The following is a 26,939-nucleotide window of genomic DNA, read 5'->3' on the forward strand; positions in this document are numbered from 1 at the left end:
GACTCAGGAAGGGAACATCACACACACGGGGCCTATCATGCAGGAGGGGAGAGGGAGAGTTACATTGGGAGTTATACACAGTGCTTAAATGGCGAGTTGATGGGTGCAGCATTACTGTGGGCTTTGAAGTATGCATATCATGAAAACAAACCTACTGCGTTATGCACATGTACCCTACAACTTACAGTATAATAATAATAAATAGAATTAAAAAGAAAATTACCTTATCTAGTAATAGTTCCTGATTATATGTATCAACAAAGTAAAAGATTCATGTATTTTCCAAGCAGTTTATTAGAATTTTACTAAATCTCTTTATATGCCCAGATTTTAGTATAACTTATTAAAATGTGGAACATTTTAATATATACCTATATAAAAACTTGGATAGAACTGATACTCATGCATAATTTCAATTACTTCTGGTAGGATTTGTTCTTTGTATCATGTCTTTGACATTCTCATAGGAAAAATTTCCTAAAGTACTTCCTGTATTCATATTTAGACTTGTTGAATTAGACTCCTGGAGATTTAAATTAAAAAGTCTTGCTGTTTGTACAAAGTCACCAGGTTCATGAAAATAGAATGCAATTTTTCTCTTTGTTTCAGAATAAGTGTAGTTATAAAAGGATATAGCTATAATTTCTGTTACTTAGAAATCAAATGGAACTAGCTCTTGTTTAAAAAGCTTTCTCTTTACTAATTTTTTACATGTACTATTATTAAAGCTAGATATATACAGATACTAAAATGGGTTAATATTCTTCATCATTGATAAGATAAAAATCTTAAGTGAAAACAATATTATAGCAATTTAAAAATACATATTTCCAAGCAGATACTATACTAGCTGGTATTTTGTACATATATTTATTAAAACCTCGAATAAAGAGTAAGAGAAACTAGAAAACTGTAGAATTCTGATGCATATTTGGAAAGATGGTAAACTCATTTTGAAACAAAATCTTTTCTTGACAACTGAGCATACTCAGCTACTAAAAGCACATGAAAGTTTTAAGGGGAACAGTTACAGCTCTCCAGGTTTTGGAAAAGCAAATTAATTAAAGGAAAAAGAAAGATATGTTAAGCTTTGAAGCTAACACATGGACTGAATGTGAAATAGAACAGAACAAGGAAAACATGATATAAGTAAGAATTTGGGAGCACTGGGAGAGAAAACTACTAAGGCTGGTCAGATTTTACTTGTATTCCCACATCAAACTAAGGAATATCCTGGGTACATACTAAAACAGAATGAGAGATAATAAAGTTGGGGCAAGAAAAACTCTTGATGGCCAATGTAGAAAATCTGTGTCTGGAATTGAGATGAAAAAAAAATTTAATTACATGTTTTCACTGTGCTTTTTAATTATCAAAGGGAAAATTAATTTTACCAATACTACATTATAATTGACTTAGCGTATTATTTTCAATCTCTACTCTGGAGATAGCAGTAAAAGGCTCTATACTCCAATTCAAATAAAATAATATAGCCAATAAAGACATATTTAGTTTTTCTTTGAATTTTACTTAAAATACAAATAGCTATAATTTGTTAAGTTTTATCAATCTATTAAAACATGGGGTTCTTGGACATTGTAAAAGAAAATTCATTTGAATTTGGCCTGTCTGCATTTCCATGAGAGACATATGAAACATCAAAATCCTCCTTATCCTCTCTAATATTTTACTAGTAAACAGATATACTATTATTTTGCTTTTGGCCAGATTATGTAAATAAGGCTGACCTACAAGATATTAAATAAAAGATATCCAGACAGGTTTAAAATTGCTATCTCTTTGCAACAATAAGAGGAGTCCTTTTTCGAGGCCTCACTGAATTCTCAAATATATTTTGATTTCTTAAAAACCAAACTATGTGAAAGTACAAGGTATATTTATATGGTAAACAGCAAATATAGTAAAAGAAAGATCAAATTATAATAATTTTATAAAGTATGAGTTTCTAAAAATGAATGAGTTTCTAAAAATGAAGTCCTTAATTCTCACTTCTGCTTTAGGATGTGAGTTAGACAATATACTTTCTTAGATTCTATCTTTAAAAAAAAAAAAACCTGAATCCCAGCTACTCGGGAGGCTGAGGCAGGAGAATTGCTTGAACCCAGGAGGTGGAGGTTGCAGTGAGCCGAGATTGTGCCATTGCACTCCAGCCTGGGTGACAGAGTGAGACTGTCTCAAAAAAAAAAAAAAAAAAAACCTGGACATAAATAGGAAAGGTATTATGAATTCCTTTTGAAGAATGGGCTACACTAAACACACACCTTTTTTTTCAAAATGATTTGATTGCTGTATAATTAATTACCTCTGTGCTAATATCATGATATTGAGCTGAAGCTGCTCCGCATCTGAGCCTGAGTTTTGCCACCAGTTGTTCAAAGTCTTCAACTTCATGGAAGCGAAAAGCTGTTTTCCCTTTGATGCTAATGATGACAGATTTGCTGGAATCATTTGTCTTATCTATAGCTAAGACCTAGGGGGTGAAAAACATAGAGATGAATTAAATTTTCCTTTATTGTTGACACCTTCAGGTAAATTGTGTTTGGCTTACCCTTTTGTGGCCAGAAGTTTTGGTCTATAGGTATGACTTATTAAGAAATTGACTTTGGGTACTAGTTGAACCAATCATACAAGTAACCTCAGTGCAAGTTATTTCACTTCTGAAGAAAAAGGTCTAACATGTATCCTTTAAAAATGACAATACAAATGTAAAACTTCAGTATCAAATACCAACAATTTATTTCTGACTTACATAAAAGATGTCAATGTTATTTTTTCTGCCAGAGTACATCAAAAGTGATAGTCTAAATTTGGGTATTGATGTCATACATTTTTGAATGATCAAACTCCATTTTGCACTAACCTAAATGCTTATCTTGTTTTTAAATTTTAAAGTTTAAAAATTTTCACTTTCAGTAAGAACTGTAAGACTTTACTAAATGGAACTGAGAATATCTCAGAAGGTTGTACTCTTATCCTGAAGAATAATTATTTTAAATTACTAAAAGGATATTGCATCTTGAGGTTTTAATAATTTATAGAATTAAAGGACATTTTACTCTGTGGAAGATATCATTTTCAAACTAAAAACTGATATGTAACCAAATTCACATTACCTCTCGTAGTGGAATGATTACACTATACTGATTGCCATCTTGGCTAGCAAAGCAGATATAATTTTCTGAGATGCACATTTTTCCATGAGTATTGAAGTGGCTGAATGGTACCCATAAGAAACATTCATGTTCCTCTTTCAAACTCTCTCCTTTGGGCAGCCTAAAAAAGGCATTAAATTGCTCACTGTGGGCTCTATTTTCCAGATCTCTGTAGGAAAGAAAAAATGGGATGAGGCACAAATGAATTCTCAGAAATGAATTCTAAGGTGTACATATGCCTGTATTGACTAATCTACATATACTGTGAAGCACACAGATTAAACACTAAAAATGCTGTATTTTTCAACAAATTCTGAAATAGAAAAAAATACACTGATTCCTTGCAAACTCCTTTTGTTTGTTCTTTTCTTCCAATTTCATTTTATTAGTAGATTAAAATGCACAAAAGTTAGAGATCATGTAGGTCTTCAAACTATCTCTAAGGGGTGATTTGCTAGAAGACTATTATTATATTATCATATAGGCATAATATGTGACTATGGTTAAAACCAATCCTGGAAGACAACAATGTTCCTATCTGGTTACCAGAAAATCAAGCGAGTTACCCAGTTCAAGTAAAATAAAATAATGAAAATTTGTGGCATAAAAATTTATAGGGAAAGAGTAGTCTATTAAAGACAGTATTAAAAATTAAGTGAAGTAAAATTTTAATTGAATGTTTTAAAAAATCTAAAGTAGAAGTATGATAAAATAATACTGCTTGCACTATGTTGGACACAGGATAGGTGTCAGTAAATACAGAGGACTTATCAACTGATAGACAAATGTAGCCTTTGTGTAAAAAGCAATTGCTTTAAATAGTATAATTTTTCTAGGGACACAAAACAATTGCATTAAGTATCAATGCCATCTGGGATAATAAGTAAATAATGCAAGTTCTAATTCAAATCCAAAAGCGCTAAAACTAAATTCATTCTTCCTGCATATACTATTTAAATATGTGGTAGTTCATCATGTCTTTCAAAGTACTTCTGATAAACATGAACAGAAAACCACAATCCTGTTAATTTTTACCTCAGTTAAATGGTATTTTTTTCAACCTGGGAAAGCTGATAAAACAAATGAACTGTAATTTGGTGAGTTCACTCTTATTTAAATAAAATAAAGTCCACTTATGTGAATGGAAAGATGTCCATGATATAAGAGGAGAAAAAAAGCAGATTGTAGAACAATGTGTGATGTTCAGACCTATTTTTGCAAATATTTTTAAATTCATGCATTAAAAAGCCTAGAAGGATATACACTAAATTTAACTATCATTACTGTGCTTCTGTATTGTTTAAACTATAAAAGTAATATATATTTGTAAAAACAATAAGCAGAGCAATAAAGATATTCCATTTTATAAAAAAGCCATTTGGAGACTAAGTCCCAATACATTACTGTTCTTTTTAACTTACTAGGAAAAAAGATGTAGATATACACAATTTTCAATGGGCTCTCCTAAAAATGCACACAGACAAAAATGGATTTATTATATCTTAATTAAATACAGATTTGGTGATGAATAACTCATTGATAGCCTTTTAGACTATATTTTAATGGAAATAAAATGGCAAAACAGTTTATGTTTATGGTTGCCAATCAAGGAATGAAATACAAAAACAGATGCCCACTTATAACATAATACAAACAGGATTCTTAATCCTTATAGAATTCTATTTATAAATCATGTGTACTGAGACCTAATTTTGGTAATAAAGTGTAAAAAATGTACCTTGCTGATCTAATTTCCAGAAAAGCAGGGAGGTTCACAAACAAATCCTTATGTATATGAATTTTAGGAATGGTTTAGGAACAGGCAAGAGGAACAACTGTACCCAATCAGGGCTGTGTAGTGATTATACAACCTTCTAGGTCACTTGTTCTGGTCTAGCCATAGGACTGCGGCTTAGGTTCCTCTTATACTTTCCCATATAGTCTATACCGTCATCCTCCTTGCCAGAAGCTGCTTTCACTAGCTATTTCTGGATCCTCTCCTCTCCTTTTCCCCTTTGGCATGCTCATTTTAGTCAACTGTTTAGAATGTTCAGCAGGATAAAAGATATCTGGTCAGTTTCAACAAACCAAATATAATGGCAAACAGCTGTCAGACAAGTACTTCTGAAGGGAGGCACTAATAATGATTAACATTTACCTCATATTTTATATTTTACAAAGTGCTTTCACACATATCATGCTCATTTCTCATAAGTGCCCTCTGAGATAGAAATGACAGATGAGGAAACTGAGGTCCTGAGAGATATGACTTATCTAAGGGTTGTTCTACTTTCATTCTAAAGTCCATGCTCCACTGACTCCACGAACTTGCCTCTTCATTTAAAAAAAAGTTTTCTATAAGTTATTTTAAAAAATAAATAACATGTTTAACAATTTCAGACCCAAACTGTCTAGACTATTCATAGAGAAATTTAGAGTTAGACTAAACACACACAAAAATCTCTGCATTTCTAAAAGCATTCCAGGGCAAGTCCTATCTGAATCTCAAGAAATAATTTTCAAACCTAACTTTTATTATTTCTTACAATTAAATTTCATGGAGAGAAGGGTAGTATTTATGCAATGCATATGAATAAACTCACAAACACACACACACCCACAATCAACTCCAAAAAAACCTCTGTCATATAACACAGAAGAGTTAACTTTTAATGGTAAGCAATACTATCATTCTTATGGTCAAACAATACTTTGAAAAGTAAAAATTAAGCTTTGAATACCTTTTGGTGATCTGTAGAGGATTATAAAGGACTGGGTCATTATCAAATGTTTCCTTATCAAAAAGTCTTCTAATGGCATAGTTTGCCAGCTGTTCCATAAGAAGGTATGTTTGGTTAATGTGCAAAAACATTGAAAAGTAGTGATTCTCTCCTTGGGAACACACGTGAATACTCTCTGTCAGTATGACATTTGAAGTCTTTTCAAGTTTTGAGACTTCATCCCAGGAGATAATGAGTTTTACTGCAAATAAGAGGTATAAGCAGGTATGATTAAACTCTCATACTGATTTATGTTTATTAATCAGGTCTTCTGAAACAATAGTTAACCCCTTGAAAAATACTATAAACAGCTAAAATAGTTTAGAGTTCCAGATTAGTTAAAAATTTGAAGCATCAACATGAACATGCAAGAATTGGTGATTCCAGGAAAAGATCTAATTTTTAAATAATTTCTTTTGAGATAGAGTCTCCCTCTGCTTCTCAGACTGGAGTGAGTTGATGTGATCATGGCTCACTGCAGCCTTGACCTCCCAGGCTCGAGTGATCCTCACATCCCAAGTAGTCCCCCCCGAGTAGCTGGGACTACAGGCATGTGCCACCATGCCCAGCTAATTTAGATTTTTTTTGTTTTGTAGAGACAGGGTCTCACTATATTGCCCAGGTTCATCTTGAACTCCTGGGCTCAACTGACCCTCCTGCCTTGGCCTCCCAAAGTGCTAGGATTATAGGCATGAGTCACTGTTTGTTTGTTTGTGGTGAGAATGATTCTGATTTGATATTTAAATCTATTTATTTATATAATTACATAATTGTATAACTACCAATGTAAAAGCTGTTTGTATGTATGCTATAAATAGTACTGTTTGATTCTTCTTTGTGGCTACAAAGTGAGATGTGGGTCATTAGGTACTATGGCCACTATATTTAAACTGTGTGTTTAAAACAGATTAAAACACAGACTAAAGCAAGTAGGTAGTTTATAACAAGGAATTTAAAGCAGTCATATGCCAGATCATCATCATCATTTAATACTGACTCACTTCCCACGATATGCAAGGCATTCTATATATACTTCTAAAGGTTTTATGTTAAGCAACCAGTCTTAAAAGTGTTCTTTCCCTAGATGAAATAAACTTTTATTATACAGTTTAATTACCTTTAATATCAATCCTATTATTTTATTTACAACCTAACATCATTAGAGTTGATAGGTCAGAGAGCAAATTCAAGGCCATAGTAAGCAATAGAAACCACTTACTTTCTGATCCCAACAAAAAAGAATAGAAGCTCAGAAAGTTGGTGCTAAGATAAAGCCAGCCCTGACAAGGAACCCGTCCTTTCCAATAACTGCATGAATAATAGGTCACTAACTTCTCCTTCTCTGGTAAACCAAAACATTTTTCAAATTTCAAAAGGGCTTCTCGAAATTTCTCAGGATCATCTTCTTTTGCAAAACAATGTTTTCCCTCTTCAGCAATTAATCCCTAAAGGAGACAAAATATTTTCCGAAAATTCATCATCACTTACCAACAAAAATATATTTCATACATTCAAATAGTTGATTGAATACAACTGTACAGTCATCCTTCCATATCCACGGGTTCTTCACCCATGGATTCAACCAGCCAGGTATTGAAAATATTTGGGAAAAAAATTCTACAAAGTTCCAAAAAGCGAAACTTGAATTTGCCATGCACCGAGGACTATGCAGAGTTCACTCAAATGAAGTGATGCATAGGCATTGTATTAGGAATGAGTAGTCTAGAGATGACTTTAGGTATATAGGCAGATGTGCATAGGTTATATGCCAATACTCTGTCCTTTTATATTAGGAGACTTGAGCATCTGTGAATTTTGATATCTACAGCAGGGGCCAGAACCAATCCCCATGGATACCGAGGGATGACTGTATATATCTATATAGGTACACATGTCATATGTATGTATATAGATAATTCTCTTAGGACAGAGGTAAGCATATTTTCTTCAGTTGTGTACTTAGGTTTTTTTCTGAATGCCTCACAAGGAGCTACTACAAATACAGGTGCTAAATATATTTGTTTGAATGAACAAATGGTTTATTCAACTCAAAACTCAAGAGATATTGAAATAAAAATGCCCCTAAGAGTACTCACAAGGGCGCCAAAGACAAACATTTAATGAAAGGGGAAATAGTAAATCCAGCTCATCAGAAAATATATAAAATTCCAAAAACAATATGTCAGTAATTGGTACCTAAAGAATAACCAGTATGTTTTAGAGAATATTTCAATATCTATCAATCTTCCCCTGTGCTAAAAGACTTTACAGTTTTCTTTAGCACACTGATTCTGAAATTCATATGTTTGTTTCTACCAATCCTGAAAGGTGCCAGTGAAACAATGACCTTCCATGCAAACTTTGATCCTCATATACGAGAGTCAAAGATTTTGGTACTCCATCTACGAGCTATATCCATGCCACTTACTCTTATTTTTCCTTGTACAAAATTAGTAATATCTTCATTTGAATCAAATACAGATAAGGTCTTCATAATATTTTGTTCCAACCAATCCCAATGCTTGGTTATTTCTTCTCTGTTGGCTCCTGATTAATAACACAAGAAAATAAAACACTCAAGGAAAACTCCACAACAAAACTGCTCTTGTTATTTAAAAGCTTAGTTTAAAAAGAAATAACATTTTCACTTTAAAAATTGACGGTCATAAAGGAGTAAAATAATTACATTTATTCTCTACTTTATCCCTGTATGTGGGCATGAACAGTATTTCTCATAAATAGAAAGAATAAAACATTTAATGAAAGGGGAGTAAAGTAAATCCAGCTCATGAGAAAATATATAAAATTCTGAAAACAAGATGCTAGTAACTGGTGCCTAAAGAATAACCAGTATCTTTTAAGAAAATATGTAGAGTACCAGAAAATACATAATGCACAATTCAATCCTTGGTCTACAAATAATGCAGTTAGTACTGTGTCTATAATATGTGTGGCTGAAAACAGCATGTATGTGACAGTCCTATGCATGCTAAGTAAATGTAGATCTCAACTGTGACCACTCTACTTATTTCAGAAGCCATGAAACCTTTGCTCAGAGCCACCCCATTGATCAAAAGACCTAGTAAACTTATAGAAATGTCATAAAGGAGGTTAAAAATTCTGTAGCAAGGTTAAATCCATGTGACCCGCTGAATCAGCATTAGGAGGTTTGCAGAGGGTGAGGTTAAACATTATTAGCCCTAGTTGCTTTGGCTTGAAGAATATTTCAGTATTTATCAATCTCCTCCTATCACTCACATACCATTAAAGTCTTCTCAGCACTGTGTATTATATAAATATCCAAAATAAATATGCTGACTTTTTAGTATATTTTATAATATATGGAGACCGGCATATTAAAAAATTTGTTGACATTGCAAATGGTCTATTTCCTACAATTCAATCAGAATTTCATTCATGTTACTAAGTCACCATACCAAGAGTAATAACTGTCTTTAATGAACCACAAATAAAAGCCATGGGGGAAATGTTAAGGCTTTAAGTTTGATTCTTTTGGTATAAGGAAGCTTCATTAGTAGGTAATTCCACTATTTCTGCATCAGGTTAATTTGGGGAAATAAGTTATACAATCATCCTTTTTTTTTTTTTTAAGTAGAAAGGCCTTTTTTTAAAAAAAAAAAAAAAATTTTTACTAACTAGATTTAGAGTTGAGGTTACAGAATTCTTGTGATGTCAGCAGGTACAATGTCAACCTCATTTAGGTTAAACGACATTCAATTTAAGAGGGCCAGGAGGAAAGACTCACGGGCAACACTAAAACAAATTTAGGGGGAAATATAAAAGACAAGCCACACATCCTAAAAAACTAATTGTATGCTATATGTTCACACATATGAATGCTCCAGAAACTCATGTGCTTTTGTTCTGTTTTAAAAAGTATAATATATCTACTTTAGAAGAGAGGGGGATAAGAAGAAAGGCAGTTTTTCAATAGCAAAAGGGCTAGAAATCTGGGATTCTAATTTAGACCAACATTATAATTGCATCATAAAAGGAAGTAAGAAACTGTCAATGCAGCTTTTTAAAAATTTATTTTGACTTGCTTTATTAGAAAGTATTATCCTAATTCCTTTTCTACCCATAATATATATGTTGAAGCATCTGAACCACCCTGGCATGAATGAATATGTAGCATTAACTGTAAGACACTCCTTCATATTTCAAGGATATGATGCTTTTTCTGAGAAGGTGGGAGTGAATAAAAAAGGTTTAATTTTCCAGGCTTATACTTCCTTAGGAGTCAACCTTTATGTTTTGGGTTCACAGATAACTTCAGATTCTTCTCATTGGAGTTATTCGTAATGAAACAATTTATTTCATGGAGAAGTTCCCATCTTCCCAGTAGTTGGATAAAGCAGAAGTTGAAGAAAGAAGTTATGTAGCAGTAACACTGACCAAAATCTGTTCAGAATCAGCCCTGCTAGACCACATGCTTCAGGTCCCTCACACCAATGTATTAAAAAAAAAAAACAACCTAATAACCCATATCCTTTAAAAATAAACAAAGGTCTTGCTATTCTTTCAAAGTAAAGTTACACATTTAATTTGTTTTTAAATCTCAAAGCAACTACAGCGTATAAATAAATATGAATACTCAGCTTTGTAGTACCCTTATTTAATTTGAATTATGTTTTAAAAATCATACTCACCACATGCAATTGACAAGTAAACTTGAGAATCTGGCGTCTGGTGTAGGATGCGAAATGGAGCTACTTTAGCAGTAGAGTCTAAGACTGAATCAAGAGTCCCAACCAGAAGCCCTGTTGTAATAGGAAGATTGTTGAAATAAGGACTTTACAAGAGATAAATCAAATCTGTATCACTTCATATAACAAGCTAATAAATTTATTTTAAAACTTTTCTAGTCCAAAGAGTCCTTATAGTGGTTTTTCTTAAAGAAAAAATATATTTGGGATAAAGAGAGATTACAGTATGCCAATGTGAGTAGTATCTGAGAAAATTATCTTTCAATAAAAGAGTTAAGTCAGCTTCAATTGTCCAAATCTCAAAATGTATCTGCAGCACTTAGGTATCTCGTTCATAAGGTTGTATGTATATTAGATAAGAATGTAGAATCTAGTACTATAGACTAACTGGATTTAAATTCTGGCTCTGTCACTTGCTTGTGTCAACTTGAGCAAGTTAAAGTACTTACCCTTTCTGCATCCTCATTTGTAAAATAAGATTAAAACAGATCTTACTACAAAGGGCTTTTGTAAAGATTAAATGAGTTGTCACATTTAACACACTTAGAGCAATGCTTAGCACACAGTAAAACACCCAATATTAGCTAATACTATTATTATTTAAGAAAATCTTAGATATTTAAACAAGATAAAACCTTGATTAAATAAAATGCTTCTGTACAGGGATTTTCTTTTCAACAATTCTTAATTCCTCAATTAGGAATTCAAGGCTCTTGATCAATTAGTTCCAGTTTAATAATCTAATTATATTTCCTAGAACAAAGTTCACTGTTTTCTTAAACAACCAGCTAATTTCTCCCATAGGGTCTTTGCTAAGCAATTATCATTTTACCTAGAAATGCTAATGAAGAAAAAAAAAAGAAATCCTAATGAGAGTCGTCTAGCCCAGTCCAGCTAATCTGAATCCTACATTTTCTTCAAGACCCACTTCCCCTGTGAAATCCTCACTGGCAATCCCAAGCAATAATAATTTCCCTTTTCTCTGAATATTCATAGGACTTAGGTCTATACAGGTTGAGTATCCCTTATATGAAATGCTTGGGACCAGAAGTGTTTCAGATTTCAGATTTTTTCAGGTTTTGGATTAAGTGCGTACACATACCAAGATATCTTGGGGATGAGACCCAGGTCTGAACACGAAACTTATTTGTTTCATATATACCTTATACATATAGCCAGAAGATAATTTTATACAATATTTTAAATAATTTTATGCACGAGTTTTGACTGCATTTTGACTGCAACCTGTCACATGAGGTCAGGTGTGGAAATTTCCCATTTGCGGCATCATGTCAGCAATCAATGTTTTGGATTTTGGAACATTTCAGATTTTTCATTTTCAGATTAGTGATGTTCAACCTGTACTACACAACCTAGTATATATTAGGCTGGTTATTATAACTACTTTCTAAGAGCTTCATGTATATAATTTTTGTCTCTTTATCCAGATTATTTGTCCTCTGAGGAAAATAACCATGTCTTCTATCTCTGTGTTTATATCCATAACTTTCAACATATTGCTGCACAATAAGGATATAGTTTGTTGATTTAACTATAACAATGGGATGGCTGAAATATAAAAATTTACCTTCCTTTTCTGGAAGCTCTGATTGGTTGAGTGTTGGTTTTGCTTTATGAGGCATTTGCCTTTAATTTAGAATACAGATTTTTAAGAAAAATTTAAATCAATTATAAACCAGGCTTTTGGCTCTCTTCCTATTTTTATCCACTTAAAAAGAATTAAGATTTTAAGCAAGGTTTGAATGAGAATACAGATAGGTTGGCAGATGCTCACATCTGCCTCACATCACTTCCTATCATGTTAGGAAGTTACATGCATGGAAGGAGGTAAATTAGAAGAACAGGAGATAAGACAAAGACATAAAGAGAAATTTGGCTTAGCTGAAAGGAAAGGGTAGAAGAGTAGATACAGGAATTGATAAAAAGTAAAAATAGGGGTCACAAATGCAGCATAGTATCAATTAGCAATTTTCAGAGGATTTTGATAGTGAGGGCAAAGTTCAAGAAAGAAGATTTTGGCAATGGCAGTATGTGCAGATTACAGAGGTAAGAAATTATCTGATATGAAAAAAAGTTAGGGTATGAACTGAAGTTTTTAAAAAATAGAAATGAGAAAACTGACAAATATTATGAAAGAGAAAGTATTGGGGAAAAGACAATGGGAATGAGGATGAGGGAAACAGGAAATAATTATGCTTCAACTAATTGAGGAGGGAATTACTGATAGGTTTGGGGATAAAAGGGAAAATAATTCTATCACTTTTAGCATTGAAATAGTGACTATGAGAAATTGGAGATTTCGTAAAGTAAAAAGGAAGAAAAGTAGAGCTAAAATATGCAGATGGTGTCTTTAGAACTATGTGATTAAAATTACTCAGGAAATGGAGAAGAGGAGAACGTTTTCAATTTGAAGCTAGGAATGTGAAAATACTCAAAAAAAGGATAAAAGAGTACTTGCAAAAGACAACCAAAAGAGCTATCTCTATATTGAAAAACAGAATTAAGTACATAAGTGTGTGTATATATAAATAAACATAACTTGTCAAATTTGTCAAAATAAAGGAATTACAATTTCAAATGAATGCACTTTATTGAATACAGGATAGCTTTAGCAGATAACAGATAAAGATAAAAGATAACTATCTTTTTGAAGATACTGTTTAAAGATTAACGGTGGCTATGTGGATGTGAGAATGGGAGAAAATTTTTGCAATCTACTCATCTGACAAAGGGCTAATATCCAGAACCTACAAAGAACTCAAACAAATTTACAAGAAAAAAACAAACAACCCCATCAAAAAGTGGGCAAAGGATATGAATAGACATTTCTCAAAAGAAGACATTCATACAGCCAACAAACACATGAAAAAATGCTCATCATCACTGGCCATCAGAGAAATGCAAATCAAAACCACAATGAGATACCATCTCACACCAGTTAGAATGGCGATCATTAAAAAGTCAGGAAACAACAGGTGCTGGAGAGGATGTGGAGAAATAGGAACACTTTTACACTGTTGGTGGGATTGTAAACTAGTTCAACCATTATGGAAAACAGTATGGCGATTCCTCAAGGATCTAGAACTAGATGTACCATATGACCCAGCCATCCCATTACTGGGTATATACCCAAAGGATTATAAATTATGCTGCTCTAAAGACACATGCACACGTATGTTTATTGCAGCACTATTCACAATAGCAAAGACTTGGAATCAACCCAAATGTCCATCAGTGACAGATTGGATTAAGAAAATGTGGCACATATACACCATGGAATACTATGCAGCCATCAAAAAGGATGAGTTTGTGTCCTTTGTAGGGACATGGATGCAGCTGGAATCCATCATTCTTAGCAAACTATCACAAGAACAGAAAACCAAACACCGCATGTTCTCACTCATAGGTGGGAACTGAACAATGAGATCACTTGGACTCGGGAAGGGGAACATCACACACCGGGGCCTATCATGGGGAGGGGGGAGGGGGGAGGGATTGCATTGGGAGTTATACCTGATGTAAATGACGAGTTGATGGGTGCAGCACACCAACAAGGCACAAGTATACATATGTAACAAACCTGCACGTTATGCACATGTACCCTACAACTTACAATATAATAATAATAAATAAATTAAAAAAAAAAAAAAAAGAAAAAAAAAAAAAGATTAACGGTGGCTATGTGGATGTGAGAAGAGTAGTCAAAGTCACTGGCAAGAAAGGTCACATTTGGCAGCAGAAATGTTCACAAGATTATAAGCGCCTTGTACTATGTAGAAAGAAAATTGCTCAGTTTTTGTAAGTATGAAATCAGGCAGTTAGTATAAAACTATGCAACAAATAATTTGGAAGCTAGTGCTAGACTACATTTGTAGTCACTTGGGGAACTCTTCCAGCTCATTAAGCTGTAATCATCATCAAGTCCCTGCAAGTCATTCAGAAATTAATATGTACCAATTTCTGGGTTCTAAATACTCCCTCCTGGAGTATTTTAAAGTAAATTGTAGACTTGTATCATTTCATCCATGAATAATCCAGTATCTTTTAGTTTATTTTAAAAGGTCCTCAGAGGCTGAGCTTGGTGACTCATGCCTGTAATCCCAGCACTTTGGGAGGCCGAGGCGGGTGAATCACCTGAGGTCAGGAGTTTGAGACCAGCCTGACCAATATGGTGAAGCCCTGTCTCTATTAAAAATACAAAAATTAGCTGGGCATGGTGGCGGGTGCCTGTAATCCCAGCTACTCAGAAGGTTGAGGTAGGAAAGTCACTTAAAGCTGGGAGGCGGAGGTTGCACCACTCGGAGTGAGCCAAGATTGTGCACTGCACTCCCGCCTGGGCAACAGAGTGAGACTCATCTCAAAAGTAAATGAATGAATGAATGAATGAATGAATAAATAAATAAATAAAAATAAAAGGTCCTCATTTGAATCTAACATGTGGCCAATATTGAGAACACTGATCTATGGCATTAATTGCCCCTTCCAATATTTAGACACCTGCAAATTTTATAAAAATTTCTTTTTTTGCATTAGGTCAATGGTAATGATAAACAGGGCAATGGGCTGAGTGCCAGAGGAAAGACCAGTAAAACAGTCACAGCTTGAAAATGGTACTCATTATCAATGTGCTAGTTTAGTACACAAACTAAAGTGTCCTTTAGTTTGACAAGTGGCTCTTTCTGTTTGTAAACTGGATTGAGGGCACTGTGTAAGTGAATACTGCTCTAGCTGCAGAAGAGTCATGTAATGAACTTCCTAATTACAAACAAGATTTATTTCCATTCTAAGTAAACTGTTCAATTATAATTTTTTTCCATGGTAATGATTACTGGAACCTTACAGTGGATTCTTTATCTTGTCATAAGTTGTCATGCTTACAAAGTCAAACAAGTACACCTTTACTGAACTTAGCTTCATTATATGTTAATAAACTAATTAGTAAACTGCCAATACACTTAGTAGGAAATATATTCAAATAAGAGAAGGTAGTGTACTCAATACAGTTTGTGGATTTTCCTGATTCTATTACTTTGCTACCAGATCTAAGTCCTTAAAATGACACTATGAATGCTTATTTTGGAATAATTCAATAGCCACAGCTGGCATTTTGAAAGCTGTCAACTTTACATTAAGAGCTTTGGAAAACAGTTAATAAAAATAATTCTTCTTTGGTCCTGTTTTCCCTCTCCCTGAATTCTTTTAAAGGCACTTACTTGAAAACTGAATACACACACACACACACACACACACACACACACACACACACTCATTTCCTTCCCTAACTGAAATCCTTTTTTCATTAAAGGATTTAGAATTTTTTAGGGAAGCAATTGATATAACAAACAACAGATTACAATGCCTTGTGGGAAAAAAAGAATAGATGAATTATTAATCAAACCCAGCTACATTTCTAAAGATTGAGACACAGAAAAATATGAGAATTGGTACTATATTTACAGCCACTTCTTACTCTTCAAGACCTATGCACCAATGCACAAAAAGAGTAACCCTCAGAAAAGCAAAGAAATTGCAACACCTGAATTTCTAGGTACAAAGCAGAAAGCAAGTATGATAGCAAATGAATAAACTGGTATACAGTGTAGTACTTTTAAACATTATTTAGAAGAACTAAACCAGGCCCATCATTTTGGTTAGTTTAAAACAAGAGAGCAACTAATACTATAATAATAATCAGAAAATGTGATTACACCTCATTTTATGTGTTTATTTTGAGACAAGGTCTCATTCTGTCGCCCTGCCTGGAATGTAGTGATGCAATCTCAGCTCGCTGGAGCCTCCACATCCCTGGCTGAAACAATCTCCCACCACCCTAGCCTTCCATATAGCTGGGACTACAGGCACACACCACCATGTCCTGCTAATTTTGTTTATGTTTTGTAGACATAAGGTCTTACTATGTGGCTGAGGCTGGTCTCCAACTCCTGGGCTCAAGCAATTCTCCTGCCTTGGCCTCCCAAAGTGCTGAGATTACAGGCATGGGCCACCATGCCCGGCCCTATACCTTGTTTTAAAACTTCACTTCTTTATAGTGTAGTAAGGGAGGGGAAAAAAAGGGGCAAGTCGCACTGTGTATTCCTCTCCCTCCCTCCCTGGAACATTTTATTCTCTGAAATCAAGCAAAAAATTACCTTTAAAGATCTCTTTGCACAAGAAAGGGCAGCCTTGTAAGAGATTTTGAGAAATAAAGTATGGCCAATGTCATGACTTTTCAGTCTTTTTTTTTTTTCCCCCCCCATTAGAATGAAATATACTTGACAGGAAATATTCGTTTTCTACTTAGGTATGCAGTCAATAATCTTTCTACTGCTACCAAAAAAGGGGGGAGGGGGTTAACACTGATCATCCTTCATTTTTCAAAACCTCCTACAAGGTTGCCCTTTCTCATTCAGAGATGTTTAAAAGTAATTTTTTACTTGATTTCACAGGCACCAAGATGTTCCAGGGAGGGAGGGGAGCACACAGTGTGATCTGCCCTCTCTAGGGGTTGCCCTATGTTATTTTCTTTTTAATAAGCCAAAATGTTAATTTATTTGGCTTATGAGTTGAAACACTTCTAGTGGATATCTGATAGATTACTGACTATTTGCCTAATTTTATCTTACTTAATTGTTCTGGCTCACAGCAGGATGGAATGTCTTGTGGAAATTTTTGTTATACATAGGCTATTTTATGTCCACTGAAAGAACAGTGGACACAAAAAACAAAGGTTTAATTCTTAGGTGCCTTTAATTCTCTATGGGTTTTCCTCTGGTATAGATTAAGACATTGCTCTTCAATAACCTTTTTCTAGTCGCTAAGTGCATTATATATTAAGTCTCATATTTTCAACTCCACGTAAATGAATCTAGAATATTTGCTGTGTCCCCAACAACTGTTATCTTTTGCTTTTGCACTATCACATTATTCTTTCCACTTAGAACATCCCACCCCCACTTCTACCAAACCACCTCTCAGATATTGTTAGTGCTCATAGATAGATGATTTAATTTGAAAACACCCCAAACTGGTTTTTGGCAAGATGCTTCACAGATGCCACACTGGAACTTTGCCACCAGTACACCACCTATTATTAATCACTGCTTTTAGGAAATATTTGTATCTTTAATAGGACTTCAGATAAGCATACTTTACAAGACAGCTGGCCTTGGAAAATTGCTTTGGGGGTTTCCCTGCATTATGGAGATTTCTAAGCCAACAGAACAAGGCTGTTATTAGTACTGACTACACTAGCAATTGTATTTGTTTGCTTACATATTTATCAACTGTCTGACCCATCACATTATAAACTCTGTAAGGGTTGGAACTATTTCTGTCTTCTTTTATTTTATTTTATTTTTTTGAGATGGAGTCTCACTCTTGTCACCAAGGCTGGTACAGTGGCGTGATCTCGACTCACTGCAACCTCCACCTCGTGGGTTCAAGTGATTCTCCTGCCTCAGCCTCCCAAGTAACTGGGATTACAGGTGCGTGCCACCATGCCCAGCTAATTTTTGTATTTTTTGTAGAGATGGGGTTTCACCATGTTGGCCAGGCTGGTCTCGAACTCCTGACCTCAGGTGATCCACCTGCCTCGGCCTCCCAAAGCGCTGGGATTACAGGCGTGAGCCACTGCACCCGGCCAGAACTATTCCTGTCTTAGTCACCATTGTATACTCAACACCCACGACAAGGGCCAGCTACCACCCTATTTCTTTGTTTCCCTTCACAGAAAAACTCCTAGAAAAAATTATATGTATTCACTCTGTTCCCAAATACTTGTTTGGCTCATATACTCTAGTACCACCAGTCTCTGCTCATAGGTCACCCTAAAAGGCCTTCCCAGACCAGTTTCTCTAATATACCAATCTCCTCCCCTCTCTATCATGATACCTTACTTTATTTTTCTTCATATTGCTTATCAGCACCAGTCATATAATGTATTATTTGTTTATTTGCCTCCCCCAACTGCACAGTATTAGCCCCATGAGAGTAGGGACTTTGTTTTTTTTTTTTCATTGCTTTATCTCCAGCACTTAAAACAGTGCTTGGTTTTTAAAAGGCACTCAGTAAATATCTGTTGAATTAAAGTATTGTATACCATCACATTTAGGATTTACTTTTACCTTTTGTGGTTACATAACAGTAGCAAAAGGTGGAAAACTGGGCAAACGTTCTATCATAAAGGCAATATAAAATCTGTCATAGCTGTAGAGCAATGTGGCAAACATTGTTATGCCTTTTACTTTTTAAAATATTTTTTATCTCACTATATTGCCTAGGCTGGCCTCAAACTCCTGGACTCAAGCAATCCTCCACCCCACTCCAGCCTCCTAAGTAGCTGGGACTACAGGTGTGCACCACCACGCCTGACTGCTTTTTATTTTTTATTTTTAGCTTACCTTATAGCCATAAGCCTTCCACAATTGTTCACAAACAGCATGAGTTTTCACTAGTTGAATAATTATTTCTTTTTTAAGTATTGTTTTGAAAAATACCACTAAGGTAACCGGTGTTATATGTACTCTTTATCACTACTCAGCAAGACAAGTGATGCTGATATCTGTGGAAGCACTGTTTGAGAACTTCTAGGTTTTGGGCGATGAGACATCAAAAGGAAATGATGTCCTGATAAGTTATTCTAATTATTGTACATTATTCTGATTATAAACCATAAATGCATAATCACTATCATGCCCAAATTCTTCAATTAGTAACTATCAGTGTTTTGTTTCTGTAGTGACATCATTGCATATCAGATATAATCCATGTTACCACTCCAAATCAATTTATATATTCAACATGGGGAAAGTAATTACTAGGGAAAAGGGCATAAATATATAGCCCCCTTTGGTCTTCAGGCCCAGAAAATGGCATTTTAACATCTCTCTCTTTCATTAATAGATAAATGTCAAGTATTTGTATAGTTGCTCACAAGTTTCAAAACTCATTTGACTCACATAAAAAATGCTGTGAGGTAGAGAAGACAAGTTTTATCCCCATTTTACAGATGAGGAAACTAAGCCTTTATAAAATAATTATAGCTGAATAGAGACATAAAACTATCAAAAAATCAAGGAAGATAAAAGAAGCAGGGTTAACGGGGCAAGTGGAATCACTGAACTTGGTGGTATATTCATATATTTGTGGATTTTGGCTTGTAGTTGGTTTATTTATTTTTTATTATTATTATTTTGGAGATGCAGTCTCTCTGTGTCACCCAGGCTGGAGTGCAACAGCACCATCTTGGCTCACTGCAGCCTCCACCTCCTGGGTTCAAGTGATTCTCCTGCCTTAGCCTCACCAGTAGCTGGGACTACAGGCACCCACCACCAAACCCGGCTAATTTTTATATTTTTAGTAGGAACAGGGTTTCACCATGTTGGCCAGGTTGGTTTCAAACTCCTGACCTCAAATGATCTACCTGCCTTGGCCTTCCAAAGTATTGGGATTACGGGCGTGAGCCACCATGCCCAGCCTGGTTTATTTATTTTTTATTTTTATTTTTTAATCCCATAGGACAATACCTAGGGAGGGCAAATCACACTGTATTCCTCTCCCTCCCTGGAACATTTTGTTCTCTGAAATCAAGTAAAAAATTACCTTTAAAGACCTTTTGAATAAGAAAGGGCAGCCTTGCAGGAGATTTTGAGATATAAAGGATGGTCAATGTCATGACTTTTCAGTCTTTTTTTTTTTTTTTTCATTAGAATGAAATCTACTTGGTAGCAAATATTAGTTTTCTACTTAGGTATGCAGTCAATAATCTTTCCACTACTTTTTAAAAAAAAGGTGAGGGGTAACACTGATCATCCTTCATTACTCAAAACCTCCTACAAAGTTGCTCTTTCTCATTCAGAGGTCTTTAAAAGTAATTTTTAACTTGATTTCACAGGGACCAAGATGTTCCAGAAAGAGATGGGAGCACATAGCGTGATCTGTCCCCTCTAGGGGTTGCCCCATGGGATTTTCTTTTTAATAAGCCAAAATGTTAACTTATTAATTTTGTGTGTGTGTGTGTGTGTGTGTGTGTATGGCGGGCGGTAGATCTTTCCTTACCTTAAATGAAATGTCATGCTTACCATTTGGGCACCTTCGTCTTAGTAAACAGGTACTTAGAAGGCCAAAATTTGTTATCATGAAATGCAGGGATATTTTGCTAATAAATATCTAAGGCGAACATTTTCAGAGTTGGACTCCTTGAGTCTGGGGTAAGGAAATAGGGGAAAGAAGCTTTATATTTTCAAGGGATGGTCATTAAGAGGTTTTTATAAGGCTACCTTATTGTTTATTATGTATGTGTTTATGACAAATTGTTTATACAGTGATTTGCGAAGTCTATGTGAATATAAAATGAAAAGCTTACTTCAAACATTATCATATTCTGGTTTTTACAGATGATTTAATTTCAAAGTAATGGTACCAAGACGAAAAGGGAAATAAACAGAATATCTAAAAATTCTCCATTTTAATAAGTGTTACTTCCTAGCTTTGTTCTATACCACACAAAAAAGGTCTACTGAGGGAGCTTATCAATCTAACACCCAAGAACCTGCTTACACTATTCAGATATGGAAAATTCAAAAGTAAAATACTCTTTAAAAACTACCTATATGAAGGCTTCCTGATTGGCAGACCTTCCTAAATCCCATATACTAGAGTACTTAGTAGAACGTAGCCCCATAGCTCCATTCATGTAGTAGTTCCCATCTGCCAAGCAAAGCAAATTGATTTGTGCTTAATAAGACAAATATTCATAAGTTAGTTTTAACTCTATAAAACCAGGTGCTAAATGTAGGTGCCACAGAAGAGTCATTATTAGCTGGGAGAAGCAAGAGATAACATAAGGGGACCGTAAAATCCAGAAGAGTAAATTATTTCTCTAAATGAAGGAAAATCGCTTTATCTATAAAACAGCTTATGTATAACAAAAATTTCCACAAGATATTCCATCTTGCTGTGAGCCAGAACAATTAAGTAAGATAAAGTTAGGCAAATGGTCAGTAATCTATCAGATATCCACTGGAAGTATTTCAAAAATTTAAAAGAGGTACCTCAGAATTCTAACTTCAAAACTCATCTCTTGTTTTAATAATCCTTGGGTTCTCTGTGGCTGCTATTCCATTATTAGAAAAAAAATGGAGTCAACTAACTTTATCAAGTTCACACTTAAAGTCACTACATTGCTGGTGATTACCGCCAATTATCATATGGCAAAGAAATGAAATCTTAAAGTATAACCATTAACATTTCTAGATGATCATTATCATTTCTTCATTAAACAAAATGCAAACTAATCTTTTAAAGGGATAGCACGTAACACTGGATTTTAGCAAACAAAATGGACAGAGGCAAACTTATGCTGGCACACAGTTAAGCTCCTGTGAGAGCTAATCCAAATGTGGATTTGTGGTAAAGCACAACAAAGCTTTTGGCTTCATGATTTTAAGTAAGAATACTGTAATTGAGCAGTCAGGAAAATCAGCACACACTTTTGCTCTGGACAAAAAAGAACCAAATGAACCTTAAAAGCACCTCTTTGTTCCTTTCTGATCCATTTTGTTTAATTTACATGGAATTACAGTGGTAGCTCTCATGTGGTAATTTCAAGCACCTTGTCAATACCACAGGTAAAATAATCATGAAGAGATATAAACTGACCACTAAATGAATGGGGATATCACTAGTCACAACATATATATGTGGTAGAAATCTTAGTTTATTTCTTCAGACAAATTCCTCTTATTCTAGACTATGGGAACTAGTAAATGGAGTGGGCAGGATAGAGGTAAACTAGTGCAGTTGGTCCACGCTTTAAGAAGAAAGCATGTCAAGCTGGGTGAGGTGGCTCATTCCTGTAATCCCAATCCCAGTCATTTGGGAGACCAAGGTGGGAGGATCCTAAGGCCAGGAGCTCAAGACCGTGCCTGGGCAACACAGCCTGTCTCTTAAAAAAAAAAAAAAATTAAATTACCCAGGTTTAGTGGCTTGTACCTGAAGTCCTAGCTACCCCAGAGGCTGAGGTGGGAAGATCACTTGAGCCTAGGAGTTCCACGCTGCTGTGAGCTATAATCACGTCTCTATCACTGCCCTCCAGCCTGGGCGACAGAGTGAGAGACTCTGCCTCAAAAAAAAAAAAGCATGTCAAATGAAAAAATCAAACACAGAAAACAAGGAGTGATTGTTTAAAGGAAACTTGCAACAAGTTTAAAAACCATGTAATACTACATTACAGTGATTACATTTTCAAGAATTTGATTTACCTACTTAAAGGAGCACAGTTTTATTATGAGGAACAAAAATAAATTATAAGACTATTCCTGAGGCTGTAACACAGGATATAAAATCTATTTTTTTTTTTTTTGAGAAGAGTCTCCCTCTGTTGTCCAGGCTGGAGTGCAGTGGCCCTGTAGCCTTGATCTCCCAGGCTCAAGCCATCCTCTCACTTCCGTCTCTCCAGTAGCTAGGGCCACATGGCCAGCTAATTTTAGTCTTTTTTGTAGAGATGGGTTTTGTCATGTTGTCCAGGCTGGTCTTGAACTCCTGGTCTCAAGCGATCCACCTGCCTCAGCCTCCCAAAGTGCTGGAATTACAGGCCTAAACCACCGTGCCCAGGCTGAAATATATTTTAAATATTTCCTAAACTATTCTCAATGGACTCAAGAGAATAATTTATGTCACTGGGTAATTATGAACATCGATTCTAAAATTTTGATCTGAAAAATATCTGCATCTACTAAATGGAAAGACTCTTCTGTAAAATAGCATTTGTAATTTTTAAAAATTAGAAAATGACAAAATGTCACATTTAACAGGGCAATTTTTGTTGCCATATCTTCAAGAGGGCCTTTTTAGAAGTTGGGTAAGATTAATAGGTCTAGCAAAATTTTAAAAAATGTCCTGTAGAACCTCAGAATTCTTTGCACCCTGGGAGTGGCTTGAAAACGAAATAACAGCATACGTTTATCACCATCTTAACGACATACATTGATTTGTTGCCATTATTTTTCGTTTTATCCTCTCAACTTTGTGAGATAGGCACCATTTTCCAAGAGAGAAAAAGCAAGGTCATCTCCTCCATGAATTATAACTTGCCTAGTTTACTAGTTGGTCTTCTTTTTCCCTTAGCCCATCCCACCCTTCTTATCCAGATTATAAGCACTGCAAAGCCAAGGAACTGAATCTTGTGAACCTTGTGGCACACAGTAGGTGCTTAAGGTTGAGTAAATGAAAGAATTTGAGGAATGTCATCCAACAAGTAAGAGAGTAGGATGGGACTAAAATGCAGTCCCATCTTTTGGGGACTCTTGGAAGGAAAGGACTCTTCCCTCTTTCCATTACATCACGCTGCCTGGTCCACCACTTCAAGGTCACAATACCAAATTAGAGATTGATTAGAAAAAGAGCTCTTGTTTTCCCAACGTCCAAAACTTTAAATGTCCCTACCCAAGATGAGTGGTCTCAAAATAACATTCTTTGGAAACTTTAAATATTTGGCCAAAAAAACAGTTTTTAAGAATTGGGGTCAGGGTGGGTTAGACAGGAAGAGTTAAACTCTTACCGTCTGGCTTACAATCACAGCTTTGAATGAAGGGGCAGCACCAGACACTCAAGAGATTAATTTATTACGACATTGTTAACAGATTTTGAGAGGGAATCCCAAAGATTTAAAACTTGGAGACAAAGTAAAAGATGCTAAATTGGGAGAGGTCAGCAATTCTGAGCCTACCCCTCCACCTCCCCTGACTCCAGTTTTCCCTCCTCCCTAATCTTTCTTTTGATGTCTATTTCTCAGGATGTGATGGGGCGCCTCCCTTTCTCCGCACCATCCCCGCGTCCCCACTCCATCCCATCCCCCATACACTTAAACTCCCCAGGGTGCTGATGATCAGTATGGGTTCTGTGAGAAAAGTTAAGTTCACAACTGCGAACTGGCCCCTGTCACCAGCCTAAATGCGACCTGTCTAGGTCTAACACTCGTCATCAGTCCCCCTCCCCCCATGGGAAGCGAGAAGGTAGGTGCCCGTTTCTTCCTTGGCCTCAGAAAGAACCGCGCTCCTCCCTTCACCTGTCCCAACCAAAGAGCAACTCGTCGTCCAGTGAGATATTCTCAGGACTTGGAGGTGGTGGCGGAAAGGTGGTGTCGGGAAAAGAACCCCAGTCCCTCCGCCCACGATTTAGGATCGGGAAACCGGTACGAGTAACTGTTGTCCTCGCCACCTTTTAAGTAACAGCGAAGACAGCCCAGAGGCAGGTAGGGTGGCCACAGCTTACCTGTGAGCCCCCCTCCGCCTTCCTCCCCGTAGCCCCGACGCCGCTGCAGCACGAAGTAGTCGTTGGACCTTTCCATCAGCCACAGCTTCAGCGCATTTTTCAGAAGCACTTCCTCAGGATTCAGCCACATCGCGAACTTTGTGCCCCCCGGGAGCAGTGACCTAGATGCCCTCCTCGCCTCACCCTCAACCCGTCTCTTCCCCTCTGCTTCTCCTCCTACCAAATCTTCCTCAGGCGACAGCAGCTCAGGTTCAGGTTTTCCACACTTCCCCCAACCCTCCCTTCTCTCCCACGTAGGCACAGAGATTGCCAATTCCCTCCCACAGCGCTACCGCCAGACTGGGAAATAGTCCCGCTTCTTTACCTCTTGGGAGTTGTAGTTTCCTACGCGCTTTTCTGTGCTCACGCAACTGGAACATGGGACTACGCTTCCCACAATACACTGGGGTGAGAATGGGTGGGGGTGCTTTCAAAGCGGGTCCCAGCCACCAGTTAAGTGTGTTTTACCTATCTGAAGTTTAAAGCGTTTTTTTGGTTCAAATAAGTGAGTTCCAGGTGTAAAGGTGTTGCTTCTTTTTATCGTTTTACAGCCGAAGGCATTAAACTGTAGAAAACAAAGTTTCTGGAATTTTGGAATATCGGCTCATTCCAGGAAGCAGCAGTAGCAACAACTAACACTTAATGAGTTCTCACAATAAACTTAGGCGATCTCACGTAATGCTCACAGCAGTCTTGCGAAGTAGACATTCGTCCCCGCTTTGCACATTAATAAAGGAAAGCACTGTCGGGTGAGGGAACTTATCCAAGGTCACACAGTCAGTGATACAATTCCTTCTCTAAATCCAAAATTCATGCCTAGATTAAGCTCTTTTTGGTTGTATAGGAAGAACATAACATTTCCAGAAGCCACGCATTTTCTTCACTCCGTGCACCCCTCTTTTCCTTCACTGTCGCCCCTATCTACTTATTAAACTACTGTAATGAACCACAGAAAATCTCTTGTCCAACTTCCTATTTTGGAACCTAAACAATTTATGAGCATTTTTTTTTCTTTCTTAAACTCTTAAGAAAAAAAAATCCCTTTGGGAGCAACCTTTACCTCTTTGTATCTTGGCAATGACGCGCAGCGGTTTGAACACTAAGGTGAATGAGGTCAGTAATTTGCATGATATCGCTGTGAGGAAATATTTGAGAGATGTTTTTATTTATTGCAATAACTAAGTCCACCGGAATTAAAGAGTGCACTAAAAGTGAAAACAAGTTTAGAGGGAGGAAGGAGTTGGGAGGCAATGTATAAGCAAGGGGCTCTTGGCAAGCTGTTTTGAGAACACAGCCTCAAAGCCATGTGGATAAAAAAAAAAAAAAAAAAAAATGGGGTGGGGCACACGCAGATGCCAAGCCAAGGAACTCTGCCCTGGAGGAGCGTCTCTGGGGTAACCTTCCAAGATGTGAGCCATCTCGAGTGAGACAGGCGTGTGCTCCAAGCAGGGATTTTTCTTGTGAATGAGAAAAGGGGCAATCTGGGATTCTCTTCTACTAAATGGCAGTAAGTAGTCCCAAGGCAGCTATCTGGACAGTTTGGAAAGAGATAATCCTTTCGGAGTCCAGACTGTAATGTATCTTTGGGAAAAGTCTTCGCAATTTGAATGTGTACTAAGGGAGGTAATTTCTTCTCTTCCTGGAGAAAGATCAGTAAATGTAACAAACGTTGAGAGATGTCTTCCATTCTTTTTACTTTTCCTTCCTCTTTTTACTTCCTTCCCCATCAAACCACATTCTTTTCCAATAACCTTAAAGGTTACAGTGTGTCAAAGGCTATCCAGAACTGGATGGTTTTTCTACCTGTTTACTCTGCAACTTCATCCAGGTATTCCCACATGCTCCCTGTTACAGGATCAGGCCCACTTTTGGCTTACAGCAGGGCATTTAGAGAGCTCCAACTTTTGTAAGTAAACATTTCACCGATT

The 26,939-nt window shown here is 36.1% G+C and overlaps 1 protein-coding gene across 4 annotated transcripts in view; it reads right to left on the reverse strand.

Annotated features, from left to right (window-relative positions):
• TBC1D8B (TBC1 domain family member 8B) overlaps positions 1–26,311 on the reverse strand; it is a 92,192-nt gene extending 65,881 nt beyond the window's left edge. For 2 of the 4 annotated variants that reach the window (XM_017954139.3, XM_031660751.1), the window contains exons 1-7: positions 24,973–26,311; positions 10,624–10,734; positions 8,382–8,500; positions 7,173–7,398; positions 5,915–6,155; positions 3,135–3,342; positions 2,324–2,491 (exon numbers count right to left, since the gene is read on the reverse strand). In XM_017954139.3, the coding sequence (XP_017809628.1) occupies positions 2,324–2,491; positions 3,135–3,342; positions 5,915–6,155; positions 7,173–7,398; positions 8,382–8,500; positions 10,624–10,734; positions 24,973–25,102 (1,203 nt within the window). In that variant the 5' untranslated portion in view covers positions 25,103–26,311. The remainder of the gene's footprint in view (positions 1–2,323; positions 2,492–3,134; positions 3,343–5,914; positions 6,156–7,172; positions 7,399–8,381; positions 8,501–10,623; positions 10,735–24,972) is intronic. The other 2 variants (XM_009198059.4, XM_003918101.5) reach the window with 2 other exon arrangements.
• Between the last annotated feature and the right edge of the window lie 628 nt (positions 26,312–26,939).

This window comes from Papio anubis, chromosome X (assembly GCF_008728515.1).
Source record: "Papio anubis isolate 15944 chromosome X, Panubis1.0, whole genome shotgun sequence".
Taxonomy (NCBI): Eukaryota; Metazoa; Chordata; class Mammalia; order Primates; family Cercopithecidae; genus Papio; species Papio anubis.